We start from the raw sequence: 23,870 nt of genomic DNA on the forward strand, positions 1-23,870 counted from the left end.
GAAGCGAAAAGAAATTGTAGTTGCAATATTGTACTTCCTTTTACACGAGGTTGCTGGACTTTGCAGAATTTTCAATGTATGTTTTTTTAGTAATGACATATGATATACATTGGAAATTGGAGGGTTGGGAGCACGTCAAAATGTTTATTCCTAACATAATAGGACTACATTGATAATGTGTTAATCGTTGTTGATGGTGTTGATGGTTTCTGAGTATTATTCCAAAAAAATAGATAATTCCTGTTAGTTTAATGCTTAATTCAAAACATCTATCAGTATAAAATACAAAATTGTGATATAATGGAAATAAAATAAATATCTGCCTGTTGGACAACTAATCTTATGTCAATAAAGCGATACCATACCTTTTCGAAATTAGATATTTCAGCATATGTATCATCCTGAGCATTTTCTGTACATTACTGCTACAGGGATTGATTCTATTTCAAAATCACACAGTGCAATATGAGGTTAATGATACAAAATATATGTGCAAACTAATAATATCCAAAAACAATGTATATCTTATAAGTAAACGAAAGTGTAAGTATGCCATGCATGTATTCATGGTTGATTTGACCAAATGAAACTACAATCGAACAACACAAAAATCAAATGACATAATAAATTCTAATAAACAATCAATTCAAAGCACAATGTCAAGACAAATGATGTTAGAATTCATTCTGGTGTTGACTTCCAAGATTTCAAGCTGGTCTTTTTAATTCCACACATCTGACTGTTATATCCAGTTGTTATATATATGATACATGAGTATATAGAATGAATCGTACCGTCATCAACTTATGACACATATTTCACTATAAAAATGATAATCATCGCAAATCACGCCGCAATAGGTTTTTAAACTTCGCTTGGCTACATCTCAATCTTACTTTTCACATTACAATGATGTGTCTCCATCCCCAACTGCAAAAAGTTTGCAAATAAAATATATTACAAATATATCACAAAGAGATATTTAACATATTTTCACTTCAAAGGACATTGAAGGATAACAAACAATTACTAAAATATACACATTATCATGATTACAGTTAATTGTCGTGTAAGGAACGCAATGACAAAAATGTTCAACTTCAAATGTCTAAGATGTTTAAGGATGTTTCCTCCTCTTGTTTTTGAATTTATGCCAAATATTCGGAATCCTCCGATTTTATCCATGTAGTGCCATCAAACATTTTGCCCGCTTACCCCTACTTTCTCAACATAATGTGTTTACATATAGTTAAAAATGCCATCTTTAAAAATCTTATAAAATCCTTGCTAATTATTCTTAGTTTTTTTTTTAAATAAAAACGGTGCCAATGATAAATGTATGAAAAATCTAGAGGGAATCATTTCCCGCCAAATTTTCAATGGTTTTATATCTTGAAAACAAGCACAGGGACCCCTCATTTTTTCTGCTTTTTTTAATTTATAACATTTTTTGAAAAAAAAGTGTTAATTTGAAACAGAGTAACAAACATCCTTAAGAACCAGAAAAAAAAATATGTAGGGAATATGACTTAAATGGGCATTTCGAGATAATTTAAATCCAGTATGCCTGAAGGTGTTTGAGTCTTATTTAATAATTTCATAATTTCTTAATATAGACATCGGAATTATATTGTTGGTCTGGATCGTTCAATACTATACATCAATAGCTCGAAGGTATATTTTTCTCTCAATTATTATCTGATAACATCATATGCATAAAATATCCTATTGATAATAAAAATATTTAAATGAAATTCGTACCATACATGCAGGATAAATGAACTTGCATGGAACAAATGTTTCTTTAATGGTTTCCATGAGAATCATATTTCAAACTTAAAGTCAAACGTTAAATGTTTCTAATTTTTACATTTCGATATGTTTTACGTACCATTTCCTATGTTATAAAAGTCTGCACTCTCTTCATGCTCCTCTAGATGAAATAAAACATATGTTTTTAATAGTTTACCTTTTTTCCATACTGTTTAAAGGAAACTTACTATCGTGTCATATTGATATATGCAATTTGCTTGCTTTCAATTCGAAGACATTTGGAGGATGATAATGCTTTTAGAATCAATTTGATGATTTCTACACGCTTTTTGTTTTGAGATTCAAAGACACCCAACACAAAATATTATGTTTGAAAGCAGGTAGCATTTAGTCATGCATCGAATACTTCAATGACTTATTATAATAAGAACGACTGAAATCGACACTATATATACATATATATAAGGTGTACGGTCACTATCACTGCCTGATTGGTCGATAACATAAGTGGTGTCTCAACTGGATGATGCATGTATAACAGGAAAATTTTTAGAATGTCCTTGTCCTGTCATCGCACACGGTATCGATACTTTAGGAGTGTTCTCTAAGTTTGTGTTCGTTACCTCAACATGACTCCTTAATCGATTCCTGAGACTAAAACGATAGTTTGTGTTCATCCTTAAACTTGTTTGCTGCGGTTTGTAAACTGTTGTTAGTCTTTTGATCGTTTTTTATTTTTTGTGAAATTTTTGTTACCTCTAAACGGAGACTCTAAAGCACGATATGTATAGCTTCATGAGAGAATAATGGTAAAGATTTAGAAGTATTTTCAGTAAAATATATTTTTTAATGTCGTTAACGTATGTCATATGTTCTGCCAAGTATTAGATTTTGTATTATGACATCCTAAATTTCATAATTTAAAAAAACACCTATGATTAAGTCAACGTGTCAATTTCACGTTTATAATCGTTTAGACTCTGTCCTAAAATAAATGAAACATACTTTTGATACTAGTAATATGCATTTTTGATAAAACGAAGTTTCATAAAATTGAGAATGGAAATGGGGAATGTGTCAAAGAGACAACAACCCGACCATAATATGTTTCCCATTATTGTCGATTAAAAACAAGACACTTCAATTTGTTTCTTTTTCGAAGTTGTTTCAAGAAGGGAGACTCGTAATAAACAAGTCGATATGGAGGGTTCTTCCAAAAACTGTAGACAATGTAAAGGCATCAATCTTAGTTATCAATAATTTGATTTTAGATGCTATCAGCCAAAAGACATAACTTTGATATGTGATCATAACGTCATCAACGTTTTTTCATGATTTTCTCCTTGAAATTGGAATATAAATTGACTTATTAGAAATGACTGTAATTTTGTTTCGGTCTATTCGAAATAACCTTTACACTTTTGAATAACCCGCTACAGTCATTCCGTAAGCGATAAATCAATGTTAAACTGAAATAATCAGTTTAATCTGTTAATCTATAAAAAGACTGAACGATACATTGTTATGTCATGTTAAGTCGTTTAGTCAATTTCATACTTATTTGCTTATAATGTCGTGCTTTCATTACTCTTCATACAAATACCTTACAATCAATTAATGTCTGTTCAGTGTTAATTTCACATTGTCCATGTTGTCAGTGGTTGTCATTTCCCGTTTAGAACATTAACATACTGGATTGTCAGAAAAGCCACTAAACAGTACTGGATTGATTGTTAGCTGAACGATATTGAATTTACAAAACAAGATATCTGAAAAATCACTTAGACTCTAAACGTGACTTAGTGTATTTAGATTTAGACTTTTCAGGTCTTGTTAAAATCACGATGACCGTTGAAAACTAAAATTCGTTTGCTAGTGTATATAAAACATGTTCAATGGTATAAGTATACTGATGAATTTCAATTTAGTATGTATATCCATCCGCCAAAAAAAAATATTACAAAACAAGTATAACAAAAATACTGAACTTCAAGGCAAATTCAAAAATACAAAGTCCATAAAACTGACAAAATCAACAGCTATTAATCAAAAAAGTAAAAAAAAAACTGCCTTATTCCTGACTTGGTACAGGCATTGTTCGAAGAAAATGGTAGCTCAAACTTGGTTTTATAGCTAGCTAAGCCTCCAACTTGTATGACAGTTGTTATAGTTCCGTTATATTGACAAAATTGGTTATTCAACCCAAACAGACATAACAGGTTTGTCATGTTTATTTACATTTATGTATAATATAAGGCATGTGAGTTTAGTCCGATTTAGTAGTTTTTATCTTTATTCCAAATTTGTGATGACAACTTTGATAGGCTTTGTTTTATATGGAAAGTTGACTAAAGATTTGCGCCTGTGTCTTTGATATTAAAAGTATGCGTTATTGAAAAATGAACTGGAAACAGCTATGTTAGGATTTATAGCATCCCTATTATAGAAAAAAAACACATATCTACCTATCAACACTTTATACATATAAGTCAAATTGCACAAAAGCACGTTTTCACTGCTAATCAAGGCACAAGTTAGCGAAACTAAACAAGTTTCAACCGTCTTTTCTAAATAACCATCACATAATCTGTTTAATTTTGTTTGCATTTTCTTTCTTTTTAGATATCAACTCTTTCCATTTGTACATTGGTTTTTAGTATACATGTAATTAAAAGTAAGTACTGCGCATCACATTTGAACATGATAACAATGTCAAACGACATATGTTTTTTTTTTTTTTTTTTTTTTTTTATCAAAACACTTAAATACTTTACTTGCCTTTTTGTCTTTGATAATTGTCCGAACAACCTGAAAAAGAAAGATATCAAACATTTTCAGGATAAATTTGGTTTTCATTCCATTTGTAAGAATGTTTTTCTAGACACCAATTAATTATAAATCAAAAGAGCAGGAATCCTAGATTTGTAGAAAGTTACGTTTAGAAGCAACATAAAACGCGTGATGTGAGATAGTTCTTTACATTCGTGTAGGATGTGAAGGCAACAGCATCTTAAAACGTGGCTGTGGTTCTCTGCAAATTTATGACCAGAGACTCTAAATTTCAAAATTAAATGCTGAAATAAATTTGTTAGGATGACAATAAACTCACGTCACCAGCTAAGATTGATCCAAGGCACACATGCAAAGAACATACCGCTGACGTGATAAATCAGTGACTAAACTTTACCAAAATAGAAAATCAACATATGATATTATATAAAAATAAGGAGATGTGGTTTGATTGCCAACGAGACTGTCACAACTACCCACCAAAGTTCACATGCAGTGATTGTAAGCAATCATTGGCAACCGAACGGCCTTCAACACTGAGAAAAACACATACCGTATAGTCGGCTTTAAAAGGCTCCGACGTGAAAAATATGAAACAATTCAATTGAGAAAAAATTAACAACCTAATTTATAACAATTTACGAAAATCAAATATGGCAGACATGAATTAACGACAACCACTGAACAACAGGCTTCTGACTAGAGATTCCTCCTCCCATAACATAAAATCCTCCCAAAAAAGAAGACATGCATAAAAAAGTGGTACCGATTGACACAAACATAAATAATGTGGCAGTATTATGGCTATGTCAAGTTTTTACTGAGTATGTGGCCTCCTTTTTGAATGAAATAAATGTCATAACCATCTAAAAAGTGGAGAATGAGAAAGTGTTCTTCGATGTTTCGACAAATAAAGTTATATCATAAATTTATATATAAAAAAGGGAGTTTATTTCAATACATATAAATATGTCAAAAAGTTTCATGAAAACTGCTCAAAGCGTTTTCAAGGTATCGTGTGAAAACTTGATAATCCCCACCTTTTTATGAATAAAGTTCTTATACTCCAACACTTATAATCAGAATGTTAAAAAATGGAAAGATAACTTACATTGTATGTCAATATATATATAAACGATTCACCGAAGTTTCGTGAAAACTACTGAAAGCATTTTTGAGTTATAGACAGAAAACTGGAAAAAAATCCTATTTCTTCAATCTATGAATAAAATCCCAAAACTCAGAAACGTAAAATCAATAAAAAACGAAATAGAGCTTTCGTCAGTAGATATTAACAATTCATCAAAGTTTTATGAATATTATTGAAAGCATTTTTGACGACAGACAGACAGAAGGACGGACGAAAAAAGAAATAGACGGACAGACGGTCAGAGAATCAGATATTTGTTTTTGAAAAAAAGGTAAAATAGTGTAATGATTCGCCATAAGAAGGCAATTTGGTTCTATAAGTTAAATACCAACTCTAAGACAGTGTTGATACAATCATGATATCACTGTCTTAAAAAACAAAAATTCGATCACGCATTGGGTTCGTATGCTTTTGATGGCCTTGGCGGTTGGTTACGCAATTACATACATGTACAGTGGGTGACTTAAAAGAAACATTGAGTGGATGCATTCGGCCCACAACATATCAATCTCATACATGTTAAACGATGACATGAAATCAAACAGACTTAGATTGTCATTTTACCAAAATACGTGCTTGTCTGTTTTATTTAAATGTATACATATATATATATATATTAATGGGGTTACATGGAAATTGGAAGTGCACGCAGCTCATCTCGATGGTTGATTACATGACGTTAAGTCCTAAGAAAACTGCCTTTTAACTATAGCATGTATTGCATATCATGTTTCAATTCTGGTAACTATGTAACTGTGTTGTCTTTCTATGTTGTGATGTTACACTATTGTTTCAGATAAGGGTGGAGGTACCTATTAAAACGTTTAAACCCGCTGCATTTGTTTGCACCTGTCCTAAGTCAGGAATCTGATGTTCAGTAGTTTGTTGATGTGGTTCATAAGTGTTTCTCGTTTCTCCATTTTTATATAGATTAGACTGTTGGTTTTCCCGTTTGAATGGTTTTACACTAGTCATTTTTCGGGCCCTTTATAGCTTGCTGTTCGGTGTGAGCCAAGGCTCCGTGTTGAAAACCGTACTTTGACCTATAATGGTTTACTTTTACAAATTGTGACTTGGATGGAGAGTTGTCTCATTGGCACTTATACTACATCTTCTTATATCTAATAATTAAATAAGACATGTCGCTGGCTAGGACTTTGGCAGTCAGTGACCCTTTTTACTGTTACGTGTCTTATTCAACACTAAAACCAAAGTGTAACATTATATATATTAGAAAGCAAAGTTTGTTCCATTTGGTATTTCATTATGCAATTTAATTAAGTATTTTTAACAAATATACAGATCGTGTGTTCTCATTTTACCCATTTTATTCGTATGATTTAGTCATTAGCTTCAGTTTATGTTGTTGCAAAACAAAATACACAGTGGAGGTAAACAGCTCTAGAGGTGTCTACTAAAATGATAAGAAATCATTTCAACGTGTTACAAATGTTCAAGTGAGCCTATAAATATAGGTCTGAATGTTGTTTTCAACTTAGACTTGTATATATATATATATATCTATATTTGTGGGAATGCAATAAAGGAAACATATTCAACTTCGTACTTAATTTTACTTCCAAACGGTTTTGATTGAAGCGCCATTGACTACACTTATGCAGACGAAACGCGCGTCTTGCCTACCAAATTCCAAGCCTGGTATATTATCAACATTATGTTGCAAAATGAGCTAGTAACACACAATACTACATAACTTTATGAAAAAAGAGGAAAACAGAATGAAAGAACTATATGTCATCGTACTATAAAATCTTGCAGATATTTTGGGATCATTCTTACGTAGGCAAACAATTCTTACAAATTCATATGCAATGTTGTTATATCTAATTCGTCGGATTATAATTAAACAGGCTCATCAATATTGCTAATTGGTATTGCCTACATGTTAAATTTGAAAACAATAGACCATAACCAATTATATGCACATGACTAAAATAGATTTCGAAAGATTGATTTTTTAAAAAGAACTAAAATACAGGGCGAGATTAATGATTTCATTGTCCTAATTTGTCATTTAGAATTTACATTTTGACTTTCAATATCGCATGGTCCAAAGAGAATGGCTTTAAATTGCAGGTTCTAGTTAACCAGTTTTGAAATTCAAAGGCCAATTTTATCTTAACAGCACTCAAAAGAATTAAAAACAAATATTAGCCTTCTTTTAATTCATGAATTTAGTTGCATGGCTCGTTCATTGATAGAGTAAGGGTTGTTTAATACAACGGATGTGTGCTAAGATTATAGTTAATGTTATTGTCATGATAATGAATAGGTTGGGGTAAGGACAGTTTGGTACAGCTATTTATAGGTTGAGACCTTAAACATTGATAAAGTAAGTAGATGAAACTCAAGTGTTTAATACGTAATGTTAAGTCCGTATTCAGATTTCTCCGATGTAAATTCTGTCTTGTTCAAATAATTCGTTTGCAGTCAGCAAAGAGACGATTTATTAAAGTGTGAACTTTATGATTGCCTTTATTCTTTGAACATACTTGGTCATACATTTCTCATTCAGATTTAATGGAATTAACTATTTATACAGTTTTTTATAACTTTGAAATATTTGTTTTCATATTGATCTGTAACTTCTCTCTTTGTAAACATGGTAAATATTCAAAAATAATAAACGTCCTAACAATAGATAATGATTTCGTCCTTATAAAAGAGCCTTAAAAATGTTCGCAATAACGTGTCTTCTGAGCATCATTGGAAAAACTAAATGAGTGATAAATCTATGATATTGTGTTTTAACAAATCGAATTTTGTACTTACAATTTGGACAAGTTAACTTGTTCATAGACCCTACAATGTGAAAAGAATTTAACAAAATTATGACAACTGTACTGTTTGTATTCTAATTTGGTGTTAGAGTTCTAGAAAAAACAAATAGATAACACATATCGGCTGTAAATTGTTGTCTGTATGTAATTCTCAAGAATATTATTCATGCTATTGGGCCTAGCAAATCGACCTAACATAAGTACACTTCAGTTTCAATATCCTCCTAATCGTGGCTCGGACCCATTTTTTTTCTTTTACTTCCATGGTAACACCGCTAGTCATGGCGCAATAACCCTATCAGTACCTGGAAATCCAACATATTCTTTCTAAACAACAGAGGATATTTCAGATAGTCACATATTCGTCTATCCATTGGTATTACCATAAAAAAGGACAATGGAAATATCCCATCTTTATACTACTGATACCTAAACTTCTCAATAATCGTTATAAAGAACAATTAATGATCGACTAGACATTTGTCCTTAGTTCTTACTAGAATTATTTTTACTGTAAAGTTTGTCAGTCTGAAATATTGTGATGATGTTTATTTAAATAGTGGTATCAATCAGACAATGAGTTAAGAGCTAATCAAACTCATCAATTTCAATCTTTTTAATCTTTATTCTATTATTTACACTACTATTGTCCATGCACAATGGAAAGATTAGCAAAACCTTCAGGAATTTAAAGTCTCCTATGCTTTCCAACTTCATACTTTATTTAGCCTTTTTAACTTTCTGATAAGAGCGTCACTGATGAGGCTTTTGTAAATGACACGCGCGTCTGTCGAACTAAATTTGTTATCCTGGTATCCAATATGAGTGTATTTATCCACTACATTGTCATATTAAACAGATTTTTTTTCTGCAAAAATAGGACACCGAGATACACATTCCTTGTTAAAGGTCATGACAAATATTACTTTGTGATGAAAAACCACACTAATTCCCATGACTAAAACATCCAAGCTGATATCATCAAAATGCAGGTCTTTTTTTAATAAAAACATTTATTGAGTTTAGTATATCGATATTTCAGCAGAGAGAAAGTATTTAATTTGATATCAATTATGTGCCACTGCTGATATGTTTATTTACTCCTGAAGAAGATAATTCATACAAAATTTTCGTAAAATCAAAATGAAAAGCATCTGGCAAATTCCTTTAATTGCACATTCAGATATATGGCTGATGTGCAGTAATTCTATAACACATAATTCAATGAGTGCTAACATTTCAGATATCCCAGTGATTTTAAGATTAAAGGAACTACCCACCTACAGTGTTCTTCTTTGTATATTGGTCTTTTCCTCATAATTACAAACTTAAGATGGATGACTACCAATTAGAATTCTTGACAAACGTGATGATTTCAACTTTAAAATTGCCAACTTCCCATCATTCAACAGTAATATACATGCGATACAATCGTACTGATGGAAAATGACTGTACTAAGTCAGGTTTATGACAGTTGTTTTCCATTCGTTACTTTTGTTGATATAAGCGAGCGTTTAATTGATTCAGGCTTTATTGACTTTTTCTGTTTTCTAGTTCACAAATCTGAGTGAATATGTTACGTTCGTACATGTTCACACTAAATGGGCTCCGTGATCAGAGGTATGGTTCTTAAATAAAAACTGCTCCAGCATGTTTATGAGGAAGATCGACTGAAATCGACACTACATAAGTTTTACGGTCACCATTACGAATTGGTTGACCGATACGATGTGTCGGTGTCTCAACACACTAGCAACATATTTTCTCAGTCTTAAATCTTTAGAACCCAGTATAGTCGTCGGATATGTAATTCGATCGATTTTTTCATATTCTTGATTTTGAAATTTGACTAAGTGTGAACGGGTAAACTATCCTACTGCCTGTTGATACTTTTATTTTGGCATTGTACAATCATGTCTTCTTTGACTGTCCATAGCGTTAAAACACTAAATCCGTGGAATGTGTTTTAGTTGATTTTAGTAACTGATGCATGTTTTTCTAATTATTAATTGTTTTTGGCGTTTAACCAGCTTTCAGTAACTGCGAGTATTCTCAAATCTTACTTTCGTGTTAATTTGACATATTGACAAAATTTGTAATTCATTTTTGTTCTTGAATGTTTACTTATTTTGTGTTATATCTCGTCTCACTATTTTTAATATATACCACCTTTGATAAATATTTAATATGACGAAAATTTTCACTTCTGTTCTCGTACTGTGAAAAACAGATTTATTTATTTTGCGAAAAATATTTCCGTACTCCATGTACTCCTTTCAACAAAATTAATATATATCCTTAATATGTTATTTTATTTAACGCCATTTTGTCCAAGGATATAGTTGTCTTTCTGATATTGTTTTACACCCCCCTTTTTTATAAGTACTTGTTTTTGTTAATATGTCTTTGACTGAGCTAAGCCATTTCAATTGATGTTTTATAGTGTAGTTTCTATGTTGTAATGATACACTACTATTTCAGGTTAGGGTGAAGGTTGGCCTGGCGACTGTTAAACGTTTAAAGCCGCTGCATTTGTTTGCACCTGTCCTTAGTCAGGGACTTGTTGTTCAATGGTTGTAGTTTGTTGATGTGGTTCATAAGTGTTTTGTTGGTTTTCCTGATTTAATTGTTTTACACCAGTAAGTTTTGGGTCCTTTATATCTTGCTCCGTGTTGAAGGCAGTATTTTGACCTATAATTGTTGACTGTTTACACATTGTGACTTGGATGGAGAGTTGTCTCATTGGCACTCATACCACATCTTCTTATTTCTATGTAATAGTAACAACTAATCACAATATACGAATAGGCGAGTGACGTTTACCATAAAATGAAATGTCTAATGCACAGAACCTAACGTACGCCTATATTATATACTATTCGTATGCATAGCATCACAACTTCCTTTTTTGCCTGGTCGTCAAATATTCGGTAAAATCAAGATTAAAGGTCAAAGACGAACAATTTCTCATTTTTCAATATATCAACATTTTTGAATATTATGTCTTCTACATAAAACAACATGTATAAAAACGGAAAATCTTTAAAATCAGGGATAAAAAGTTACTTATTAAGCAAAATATGTATGACTTAGTTTTAATAAAACGCGGCTTTTTTCCAACAAACTATAAAAAATGATAATATTGGAAATGATGAAATTGAGTTAATACCAAAATCTTTGCTTGAAATTCAATTGTTAATTTATTCAAACTATGAACATTCGTTGGTAAATTGTTACGAAATTGTTTCACATAATCAATTGACCATGCTTATTTCTTAGTTCAAAGCTACCCATAAACTCATTCAGTTGCCCTACATTTGCTAATTATACCTCGTCCATTTTAGTTCCTTCGATTTGGGGAATATCATAAGCCTGTATTAATATACATTGCATAGAAAATCAATACATTATATAAACATGTTACTTACAAGATGCAATATCTGTAATTTTACATTTTTTTGTACCATCTGAAAAAAATAAAAAAAATAAAAATACAATATATTTATGAGATCTTTTCGAAATTATCGAAAACAATATATACATGTATGTCAAATTGGACTGTTACTGTTACAAATGTTTATTACTGATAAGCAGCTCTGCATACATTTCAACTATTCTATTGTAAATTGAAGTATTTTCACTATGTAACTGTCGTATTTGTTTTGAGAAAAAAAAAAGGTTATCGACTATATACATAACTCGGAAATTTAGTAAAAATAGTGGTCGAAAAATTTGTGTTCAGGAGTAACAACTGTTTGTTGCTCCGTAATAATTTTTGCTTACATTATTAATAAGAAAAAAATTCCACAAGGCCATCACTAGGTGATGCTTGCATTGAGTTGTGTTGTTTTACTTGAAAGAGAAATATAAAAAACATGGTACTCAATATATTACGACAACGAATAAAGAGTATAAGATAAATATTAAAATCGCACTAAAAACGAGAAAAAGGGAAAACGTGTGCATATGTTGACCTTTAATCCATATTGATGTTAAATATATTTAAAAAAGGGGAATTTGCAATGATTTTGTATCAACCTTAGATTATTTACGATGCACAGATGTTTTCAACATTATCTATTACCATCAGCATCCCGATGTTCTACTGGGTCTTTGTTTCAAAGTTCTATTTTCTGTTTTGCATGGTTGCATGACATTATCATTATATCAAAATTACGTATTTTCATTTTAACATAACTAAACGCAATATAGGGTAATAAACTAATTTTTTTTGCTGGAATTTCTTAAGCTAAAATATACTTTTATTTTTCTGACTGTTAATGTTGCTTTACACGAAATCTATTGGATGTTGAATGTGAACTGATTGATATTTTAGTCTTAGATTCATGATTTTATTTTCATTAGTTGTTTTTGGTTTTGAACTAGCTGTGAGTAACTGAGAGTACTCCCAAAATCTGTACGTAGTGTCTTTTTGTTTAGGGGATGTATAAGTACCCTGCCACGTCCACCAACTGTTATGTATTTCTGCTTTGTATCGATCTGATGAGTTTAGCCATTTTCTAGTGATTTTTATAGCTTTTTCTTATGTTATACAGTTACACCATTATCCCAGTTTAGGGTGAGGGTTGGCGGGCCTTCAAACTAGTTTTAACCCGCAACATTCCTTATGTGCCGGTCCAATGTCAGGAGCCTGTAATTCAGTTTGTGTTGTTTGTTGCTGTATATCATTATTGATTTTTGTTCATTATTTTGTGCATAAACCACGCCGTGTTTTTTTCTCGTTTGAATTATTTTACATTTTCATTTCGGGGCCTTTTATGGATGACTATGTGGTATGAGTTTAACTCATTGTTGTAGGCCGTACGGTGACCTTAAGTTGTTTACTTCTGTGTCATGTTTGTCTCTTGTGGAGAGTTGTCCGATTGGTGATCATACCACTTCTTCCTATTGTTATAGTATTCCAATAATAAAATAGTAAGGCAAGTTTAAAATTACGCATGTATCCGTCCATTTTTCAATAGGTCTTTCATTTTCCTTGAGGAATTTCTTCAAATGGGCATATTTGTCTCACATATAGTATATTAAGACGGTTCTATTTTCAAAAATATAATAAAGGCATATCTTATATTAAGATACAGTCACACTGACTAAAAACACTGAATTACCTTTTGATTTGCATTTTCTTATCTGCACGATGGTAAGGAAAAATGATCCAATTGCCACCAATGTACCTATGGAGCCTAAAACACCTTGAACTATAGTGTCGGCTAAAAGAGACGTGTAATTGCTTTACATTAACACATTCGGAAAATATTCTTCTCTTTTTCTTTTTTGAAAGGACATATTTGGTTATCTGGTTAAGAACTTCGTCTATACCACGTTATTTGGTATGTCGAAGCGTGGAACAACATGTATTTACTTTTGATATTATTTGTTCATTATGTTTGTGTTACAAATGCAGACGTCTTGTGAACTAAGTACAATCGTATCAAATGTATCATTAATTAAAACTTATAAGGGGAAAATGAAGTACTAAATGAAGAATATATACGTGCAAAGCAAAGATTAAAAAAAAAGACTAATAAGTAAGAAACTGAGACAATACTGTGTTATTGAACACAGTGGTTAATTGTTTCTATTTGCAGAGAATATGAACAATCGGCATTCAATTTTAAAAACTATGCATTGCAATTAATCATACAAAGTAAAACTGATAAGTCATCAGAAATTAATGAACAAGTAACTATTACAATCTTTAAAAAAATATGCGTTTGTTCAATGCGGATTTACACAGGGTTATTGAAAAAAACTACGTTATTTTCTGTTTCCATACACAAATTTTACGAATCTGGTTTTCATAAAGTCGTTCCAGTCTAAAATGTTTGGAAACTTAATTCAGTCTTTAGTTAGATCACCTGTATTAATGATTTATTGTTAGATAGCCGTAGCCACAAGGTTGACCGTATTTGAGATAGCTGCAACTATATTTTGTTTTAAGTGTTTTAGGTCGTAATTGCAAACTACACAATTCCCTAAACTGATTTAGGAAAAACAATGTAAATTTTGTTATCCATTTATATAAATGTAGTTCAGAATCGAACGCATTTAAAATAACCTTCTCTCTCTCTATCTCTCTTTCTTAAAAATCCAATAATTTGTAATAATTAAGGATACCTACTATCATCATCAGAGAAATCCGCAATCACCCTTACGGTCTGGTCCAGTGTATCAGTGTCTATAACTGTAATAATGATAGTGATTGCAGTATATTTAAATGTATAAGAAATATTGGTATAGCATTTCAGCAAGATTGCATGTTGATGAAAGTGTATATGCACTCTAGTCGTGTCTAGTCTGTGAGTAAGTAGCTATGTATATCTGAATTTTTTCTAATATTTAATTAGCAGGCTTGAATAATTCAGGGCAATTTTGATGTAATCGTTGACTTGACTCAAGTATTTGTGTGATCTATTATTACGATTATAAGAATGGAATATTCAAGCTCATGAATCAAACGAGAAGACTTTCTTTTTATGGTGGTATTACATATCACACGAAGTAAGCGCTAACTACTAACAGTTTGTAAAAGGTTTTTGTACAATTCTAAGTTATACATTGTAATCTAGTTGAGTATGTATTCTCATGAAAAAGAGTAACTTGAAAATGAACAACATACCACAACAATTTAAATGAAACAGATATAAAGTCAATATTATGGAATTTTATGCGACTGTCATACGAGTGAGCTGTTTAACTAGCTATAAAACCATTTTCTACATACCAAAAATGCCTATGCCGAGTCAGGAATATGACAGTTGTTATCCATTCGTTTGATGTGTTTGAGCTTTTGATTTTGCCATTTCCTTAGGGGCTTTCCGTTTTGAATTTTCCTCGGAGTTCGGTATTTTTGTTATTTTACTTTTTACTAAAATAAAGCTCGGTAATTTTTCGTTCGTTATCGTAAAGTGTTTTAACAATTACGGGTGTTTATATTTGTAATTTCCAGATCTTTTAACATCGAAATTATTTAATCATGTCATCGTTTAAATATTAATCTCACCTTTATCTCAGTCATCAAACAAACTAGCATACTGAATATGGATGAAATAGATAGACAACAATACTATATTGCCTTGACATACATGATATAACAACGATATATGGATTAGAATGAAAAATCTTTCGATTGTAAAGTCAAAACACTGGTATTGTGTTTATGTCATGCACTATAACATCTGTTATTACTCATTTATTGTTATTTGTATCTGTTAATTAAATATTAAAAAAAAAAAAACTTCTTTTACATACTCATCCCTTAAAAAGGCATCTTAATTATAACTATGACTTCATACAATGTTATCTATTGAGATCATTCAGATGCTGAACGAATTCGGTTATTTTAGACTAAAATTAGCAATAAACATTGATAAACGTAATAATCTATACAGTGTTATCAAAATATACAAAAAGAAAATAGCGTGTTCAATATACATTCTTATTTTTTCGTTCTCCGGTGTTTACAATTGTTAACGATACCAATGTCTATCAACATGTGTATGTTTGTTTGAGTGTGCATTGCTTAAGGCAATGTACTATCTGTGAATGAACGCCAAAGAATATATAAACTCGTTGCATTATTATGACTGGACAAATACATCGAATGCAGTGTGAATTATGGACTATTCATATACATGAAATAGTTGTAAATATAATTTACTTACCCGTCAAATCTAGTGGCAGACTGCTGGACGTACCAACTTCATTTTTTGCAAAGCATCTGTATTTGCCAGATAATGACACTGAAGCTTCCTGAATTGTTAACATGCTTTCGGTTGGATTAGTAATTAATTGCTTCATATTCACATTTGACGAGTTTTCATTAATGACTGTTGTTGAGATTTTTGAATCTATATGCCAATACACATTTTCAACATCAGGAATGGATTTTATGAGGCACGTGATTTCAACTTTACTTCCCACAAGAACTTTGGATGATGAACTAGTGAGTCTAACAACTGGAAGACCTGAATTGGATATTAAAAAGATACGTTTACAATAACATTCACGGTACCTATTTATTGCACCAGAAGCGCATTTCAACAAGTACTGTCTCATCAGTGATGCTCGAGGACAAATATGTAATACCAAAAACCTAATACAACGTTAAAGAACTGATCAAATCAAAAAGGACGGTGACCTAATATTGTTAATTACTATGTCGTTTGGTCTCTTGTGGAGAGTAGTCTCATCGGCAATCATACCACTTCTTCTTATTTTTATAATTAAACACATCGAATCATGGATTTGAATTAGATAGAACTGTTCCTTAATTTAAAATGTCAGCAACAATAGTTCATGATGCTAAAACTTAACCATGCATGTTTTGTAATTAATAAGTTGAAACATGGGAATATAATATCTAAGATAATCAATCCGTTTGAACAATATCATCTATACATTTTCTGCATGTTTTTTTTTAAATAAGTAGATGTGGTTTGATTGTCAATAACTATCATCCAGAGACCAAATGAGTTAGTATTTTTATCATTATTGACCAATGTTTTCTATTCCGACCGGTTGGTTCTTTTTTATCAACTTGTGGTTTACTTGATTTCAGTTTTTCATTGCTCAATTACAAGTATGGAGTAAAACTTTCTTGTTTTTCAACATTAGCTCTTGTTACGTTAATTAGGAGGTAAATATTCCGAATGACATCGCATGGAATGAATACATTTTTTGACAGATCATTTCGAAAGAAAATATAGTATCTCTACAAAAATCAGCAAAATGATTAGAAAAGATAATTCCCTTGTCAGATATCATGCAAAACGATATTTCAATAATCTATGATTGCTTATTTGCAATTATATATAACGCTCAGCGAGGTTCATGCTATAAATTTCAAAATCAAACTGCAATGAGTTGGTAGATATTGATTCACACTCAATGTAATGATATTATCATCAACATCTAATGGTGTTTATTTTGTGCTATAGTTTAAGTCCATATTAACATCGATCACCAAAATACAATTTCGGGAAAGCTAAAACAGGTCAACGATGTATGCTTTTAAAGAACTGTTCCACCAAAAAAACTTTGATAATCACATATTTTGGATTAAATAATCAAATATTGTACATAATTGCATACAGTCTGTTGTATTTTAATATTTTTGTAAGGTAAAATTAATAGGCATAAACTATATGTTCAACCCCTGTTATGTTTTTCTGTCAATACTAAAAGAAATCAAAATTCATCAAATTAACAGTAACTGTAATTTTATTTTATCATACGAAAGTCAAAATTATATTTTTATCAAAATAATATAATATCAGAAATCGTCATATAATTGTGTGTGTGTGTGGTGGTGTTGGTGTTGGTGGTGGTAAAGGGATGGGGTGATGGGGTGGGGGCAGCTAGAAATGATACGAGATGAGTCAAAAGAACTTTGGTTATGGATGTTTCAACAATTATTCATTATTATTGGCGTATCTTTCATTCTAAATCTCGACATTTAAAAGAATTAAAACAAATTCAAATACATTACAAAAGTTCACCTTGTATGTCATTAAAAGAAAAACACAAAATAACGCGAATAATAAAAGACCTACAACTGTTTAAAAGTAGCAATGATAGAATCCAAATATAGTACATACATTAAAAGTGTAACATTACCTTTAACACGCACATATTCCTATATGTCTTAATTAATCGTAACATAACCTATGAAATTTTACGTTTAAATTATTTAAGAAATATAAAAAAAAAAAAAAAACTCTTTAAAAAATAGTTTCGTGACAATAAATCAATATATTTTTTTCATGTATCAAAATAAAGTATGCTATGCTTAAAATATCAAAATACCGATTAAAAATTATAGAAACACATTTTGTACATTTTGTTAAAATCAGGCGAAATGCAGTTTGGCCATGCCATAAGTATTCAAGAACCACCATGGCAAGTTAAATAATCACTGACTCTACATTGTAAAATCAAATTGAGTTACAAAATATCCGGTTTTAATTAACATAAATCATGTACATACCATACTACGCACAGATTTCATTGAATATTTTATAGCATAGGAGGATGATCAGGTCAATAATATGAAGATAACATGGAAATAAAACAGTTATGCGAAAAATACAACTAATAATTATCATTATAATCATAATATTCACATACCTTTAAGATATTTAGTTATATATTGTTCAATTATGAATATTTTAGAACGTTATCTGTATTCGGTTAAGGTGCTTTTTAAAAAAAAAAGACAAATATAAGACACATGAGCATTTTGCCGGATTAAACTATATTTTTGAAATAAACTTATTTTAAAAGTCGACATTTTGTACAAACAGCAACATATCAGAAAATGTTATGGTATTCAAACAAAGTTTAAAACATTGTTTATTGCACCAAATATAACTCCCGGTTTTGTTATTCGTGTTGCTCACTCTTTAGTTTTCTATGTTGAGTTTCGTACTCTGTTGTTTGTCTTTCGGTCCTTTTTCGTTTTTTGCCATGACGTTGTAAGCTTATTTTTCGACTTATGATTTGAATGTCCCTGTTGTATATTTAGCCTGTCGTTTATTGAATTTTGATACCTTAGATATAACTGCAAGATAGATAAACATGTACTTTAAGGCCATACATATATACTATTTATTATCTTTAATTAATTCACCATCATTTCTGCCAAAAAAAAAAGATAAACGATATAGCCTACCTGCAAGAACAGTAAGTTTAATGCGCTGACTTTGACCTATTCCAGCAGTATTTTCAGCCAAGCAAAAATAAATTCCTTCATTAGCAGGAGTAGTGAAATTAATTATTAACGAAGGGAACGTCACAGAAGATCCAACAGTCCCAGGTGTTCCATTATTGATCCGTTTGATCTGACTTTGATCATTTACTTTTTGCCAAAACACCCTTGAAGTCGGCGGATTGGATTGCACATTGCAGTTCATCGTAATTGGTTTGCCGTATTCAGCTGTGTATTCAGTGTGCAATATAGTTACATGCGGTATTCCTGTTTGATGATAAAACATAATCGTGCTGGATCAAAAATAATTTCAAAATACATATAACAACATATAACTTCTTGGTAAACTGTTGATGATCAATAAAAAAAAAATTGAACTAAAAGGGCAATAAAACTCATAAGTAAAAAAAAAAGATAACAAAAATTAGCTTTCAAAGGGTATGTTTCTCTATTTTTTTTTTTTTTTTTTGCTTTTATTAGTTTTGTCTTTGTTTTAGATTAGTTCTGTGTTTTTGTTTTGCTTCTAACTAAATCTCTATAAACGCTTCCAGTAGGCTTTGGAATCTCTGTTTTGTATTTCAAAGAAAGCATAAAAACAAATAATCGTGTTTGTGTATGTATGCTTACTTTTGAAGCAAAGTGCATAGCTCTTCGTCTTTCTTATTTGGAAAGTTTTGTATAATTAGGAGTAATTTAGTTTAATGATTTCATGTTGTTTGTAATGATCTAAGCTTTCACAGATGACAACGGGTATGTTTCAAATGTCGGAACTACAATCCAATCCCCTTTTTCCTGAATGAGAATACCGAATTAAGACTGTAACCAATATGTGAAGTATCACTATCGCCAAAATGTAAAACATTCAATTTCAATGTACGTAAAAAGAAAAAGACAAATTGAATTATACAACAAAGGACAACAAATAACATTATTGAACCCCAAGTTAATCATTACGGAGAAAATTAAAAAAAAGATGAAAATTACAATGTCACATAATGCGTATCTTTATGTTATTTCACTGGTTGTTAATGTTCAAAATATGTTCTTGTATATGTGTTTCCTAGCTTCAAACTCGGGAAAACTATCAATATTAATTTAAAAATGTTTATCCAATATTTTTGACGGGTTTCAGGTGAAGCAGTAGATACATGAAATGTTCTTTACATCACAAATTGCCTAAATGTGATTAAATGCAACTCGATGTCAAATGATACTTCAGATATCCAAACACAGGGGATGGCAAAACTTCATTTGCACTCTAACCCATGTTAACCGCATTGAGGATACAATATCTATAGTTGCTAGATGATAAGATACAACTTTTGATCGAACTTGATATCTGTGATAATCACCATATGCGAAACCATATTACAAGAGCACTTGGCACACCAATTGCCCAGAAAGTAAGTCTAGGATTTGGTTTAGTAGGGGAAGTTTGTAAAGGCACCTTTCAAGCGACTAAATTTAGTACTAATGTGATCGTTTTTAAAACAAACTTACTCGTAGACGAGAGAACAATAGTATTTGCATGTTTGACCATTTATGAGGTTTATATTGAACTAGTAGAAGAGATGCATTGCGTCTTAATACAGTTATTCAAGGATCAATCTAGATCTTCAAGTCAGACCGGGGAAGCAATTTAGTTGGAGCTACTAATCAAATTTCAATACAATCTATTTTGTTCAATACTCAAAGGAGCGTAAGAGAGAATATGTATACTTAATGGAAAAGGTTTTCGACAAAACATAAAAAACATTATGCATAATGTACTCTCTACACTCATGCATGTCATTGCAGAAGTCAGAGCCATGATAAGCCCACGATTGATAACAATTTTTGTCTTTCCATGATTCGGACTCAAACGTAGTCTTATCTTTAACATACTTCATGGAAAGTAGTTCAGCGCTATATTTTTCATGTTTGAAATTTTGGAACAAAATGGAACAATTTAATTTAACTATTGCAACTTAATTTGTAAGCGACTTAGCTTAAGGATGTTATTAGGTCAGGTTGTCAGATGCTCGAACTCCCAGGTTTTTTTCCTACGATACAGGGTAAAATATTATATAGTCCGAGTCAGCCTTTTCCTGCCATTTACAAACACATATCTCGAAAAGGAACTCCATTGCCTATCAATATTTTAAGCTTATTTTGTTCCTCAAATAATGCTCTTCTGACTAATAGTATCAATATTTGAAATTCTAGATTTGTTTAATTTTCACCTAGTAAGTACTTCCTTGGGCATAATTATTCATGGTTATTACATGTATGTGTATTTTTGCTGCAAATATAAACGAACTATGTGTTTCCTGTTTTTTTTTTTATATTGATATAATTGTTTAAATTAACCTTGCAGTCTGCATTCATGTACTGGTTTTGGCTATAAACATTTAAGGTGAACGAATATGAATTTTTTGCAATAATTGAAAAAACTTAGTTTATCATATTACCCCAATATTTGCATTTCATCATAACGTCATATCAATTAAGTTAAATCATTCTTACATACCCCCCTCTACCGTCAATGTAGTTGGTACACTTTGCTGAATTCCTGCTCTGTTTAACGCAAAGCACATATATATTCCAGAATCAGCTGTTACGGGTCTAGTTAAGACAAGTGATGGAAAATTAAGTTCAATTCCTTCTGTTCCTATTGACCCGTTGATTAGTGTGGTAATTACGTTATTAATTTCTTTCTGCCAGTAGACAAATACAACCTCAGGATGTGCTGTAACTCTGCAGTCGAGCTTGATCTTTTTTCCGTATGTGGTACTGTAATTTCGGACATCGACGACAACTTCAGGTAAACCTTTTAAAAAAATATATATATTTATCTGAAACAGCATCTTCTAACTACGAAAGTTCTAGACCACAAGATTGATTATGTAGATGTTTACATTATTTTAAATCCAGTATGTGGGCCTAGAAGAAAATTCATGAAACTGATTGGCAGTAGCAACCTCAATAATTTTGCTTTGTCATCCTTTAAACTAGAAAAGAAGGTGTTATCTTAAAAAGGCAGAAACTCAAACGTTCAGAACAAAGTTAAATTATTATACTGGTCATATATTGATTATTTTTTTTTCAAAATTTGAAGCAATTTTTTGTGTGATACTGTAAATAAACATTTGAACAACCAAAAAAATTTTGAACGAAAGAGTAAAATAACATGAACAGATAAGATTGCAAAGCATAAGGTTAAACAAAGTATTTGAAGTATACCTTACAAGCGCAAACTAACTTATAACAGCTACTTTAACTAGTAGTGACTTACATTTTAAGGATGCAATAATTTTCTCCTTAACTCCAAAGAACAAAAAATAGAAAAGTTATATCGTCTTCAGACCACAGTTTCTGTCATACACAATAAAAGAAATAACCATTTAAAAAGACAGTTATTTATCAGATTTCAGATTAACTTCTCATGAATGTTGACTGATGATGGCCTTTTAAATACAATTTTTTTTTTAAAGAATACACACAGTATGTGAGTTACAGTGTTTTATGTAAACTGTAAGTCGTGAATACATTGATAAAATCACATAGTACGTACTATTACTAGTTTAGGATTTAAAACCTGATAAGGACAAAGAGGTGTCAGAGACAGTATCATTCAATTGCTACTGCTCTCAAAAAGTAATTACATACAACTACACTTTGGTTCGGCTGTAAGGGAATCCACAGATTTCGTATAATCATTTTCTTGCATAAAGATCTTGGGATGAAAAAAACATAAAATACAAACTGCAACATGTGCAAATCCTAAACCATTAACCGATGCAAAGGCAAATCAGCATGGTTAAACTTTCAATAATACCCCCCCCCCCTTTCCAAAGTAAGACAACAACATAAAAAAAACAACAAAAAAACTACACGAAACTCAACACTACTCAATATACTTAAGATGTTGCAACATAAGCCACATATTACATGTGGGTTATACCATTTATACAGAATATAAGTGTGGGAATAACATTTAGAGTCTTTTTTGTTATCATTTATTATGATCTTAGTTAATTTTGAAAATGTAACGATACCTGGGTTTATTAGCATAGTAAGTTATGTTTCAGTTGTCTATCACTGTTAGATATTAAAGTCCAAACGATTTCATATTTGTATCTAAAGGCGCATTTCAATTAATATGAAATCCTTCTTTAAAAACATTCATTTTTGTATCTTACCTCCATTTACTTTAAGTTTTATTGTCGAACTTTTACTAATCCCTACTGCATTTCGTGCAAAGCAAGTATAAAGTCCAGACATGGTGTTGGTAGCATACTTTAAAGTGAGTGATGGGGTTTCAACAGTGCTGCCTTCAGTGCCGACTGTTCCTGTCAATATTCGTCTAGTAGCGAAAGTTTCCTTATGTTCCCAGTAAACAAAATCGTGCAAAGGTTTGGCTGTGACATTACATATAAGATTAACACTGTCGCCAAAACTAACATTGACGGCTAGAATAGGAACAGATACCTCTGGTAGATCTACAAATAATTGAATTACTATTTCATGTATTGTAAAAGAATGTTTTTAAAGTATCATTTTTTTAACCAAATTGTCTAGACAAAGATTTGTTCAGACAATAACTATCTAATTTCAAAGAAACACAACTTTTTTAAAGATAAATCTTCT

The 23,870-nt window shown here is 31.0% G+C and overlaps 1 protein-coding gene and 1 long non-coding RNA gene across 2 annotated transcripts in view; both read right to left on the reverse strand.

Moving 5' to 3' along the window:
* Positions 1-232: 232 nt before the first annotated feature.
* On the reverse strand, positions 233-2,172 carry LOC127718315 (uncharacterized). The gene is made up of 2 exons (XR_007989729.1): positions 1,892-2,172; positions 233-930 (listed from the first exon to the last, which is right to left on the reverse strand). It is a non-coding gene; the product is annotated as an uncharacterized LOC127718315 (long non-coding RNA).
* Positions 2,173-7,071: 4,899 nt separating this feature from the next.
* Positions 7,072-23,870, reverse strand: part of LOC127719113 (hemicentin-1-like) — a 45,435-nt gene continuing 28,636 nt past the window's right edge. Inside the window, exons 8-16 of the mRNA XM_052225137.1 lie at positions 23,423-23,722; positions 21,751-22,050; positions 19,206-19,508; positions 16,198-16,500; positions 14,655-14,717; positions 13,642-13,743; positions 11,944-11,982; positions 8,507-8,536; positions 7,072-7,127 (exon numbers count right to left, since the gene is read on the reverse strand). Of these exons, the coding sequence (XP_052081097.1) occupies positions 7,072-7,127; positions 8,507-8,536; positions 11,944-11,982; positions 13,642-13,743; positions 14,655-14,717; positions 16,198-16,500; positions 19,206-19,508; positions 21,751-22,050; positions 23,423-23,722 (1,496 nt within the window). The remainder of the gene's footprint in view (positions 7,128-8,506; positions 8,537-11,943; positions 11,983-13,641; positions 13,744-14,654; positions 14,718-16,197; positions 16,501-19,205; positions 19,509-21,750; positions 22,051-23,422; positions 23,723-23,870) is intronic.

Source organism: Mytilus californianus, unplaced genomic scaffold, assembly GCF_021869535.1.
Source record: "Mytilus californianus isolate M0D057914Y unplaced genomic scaffold, xbMytCali1.0.p SCAF_10, whole genome shotgun sequence".
NCBI classification, from domain to species: domain Eukaryota; kingdom Metazoa; phylum Mollusca; class Bivalvia; order Mytilida; family Mytilidae; genus Mytilus; species Mytilus californianus.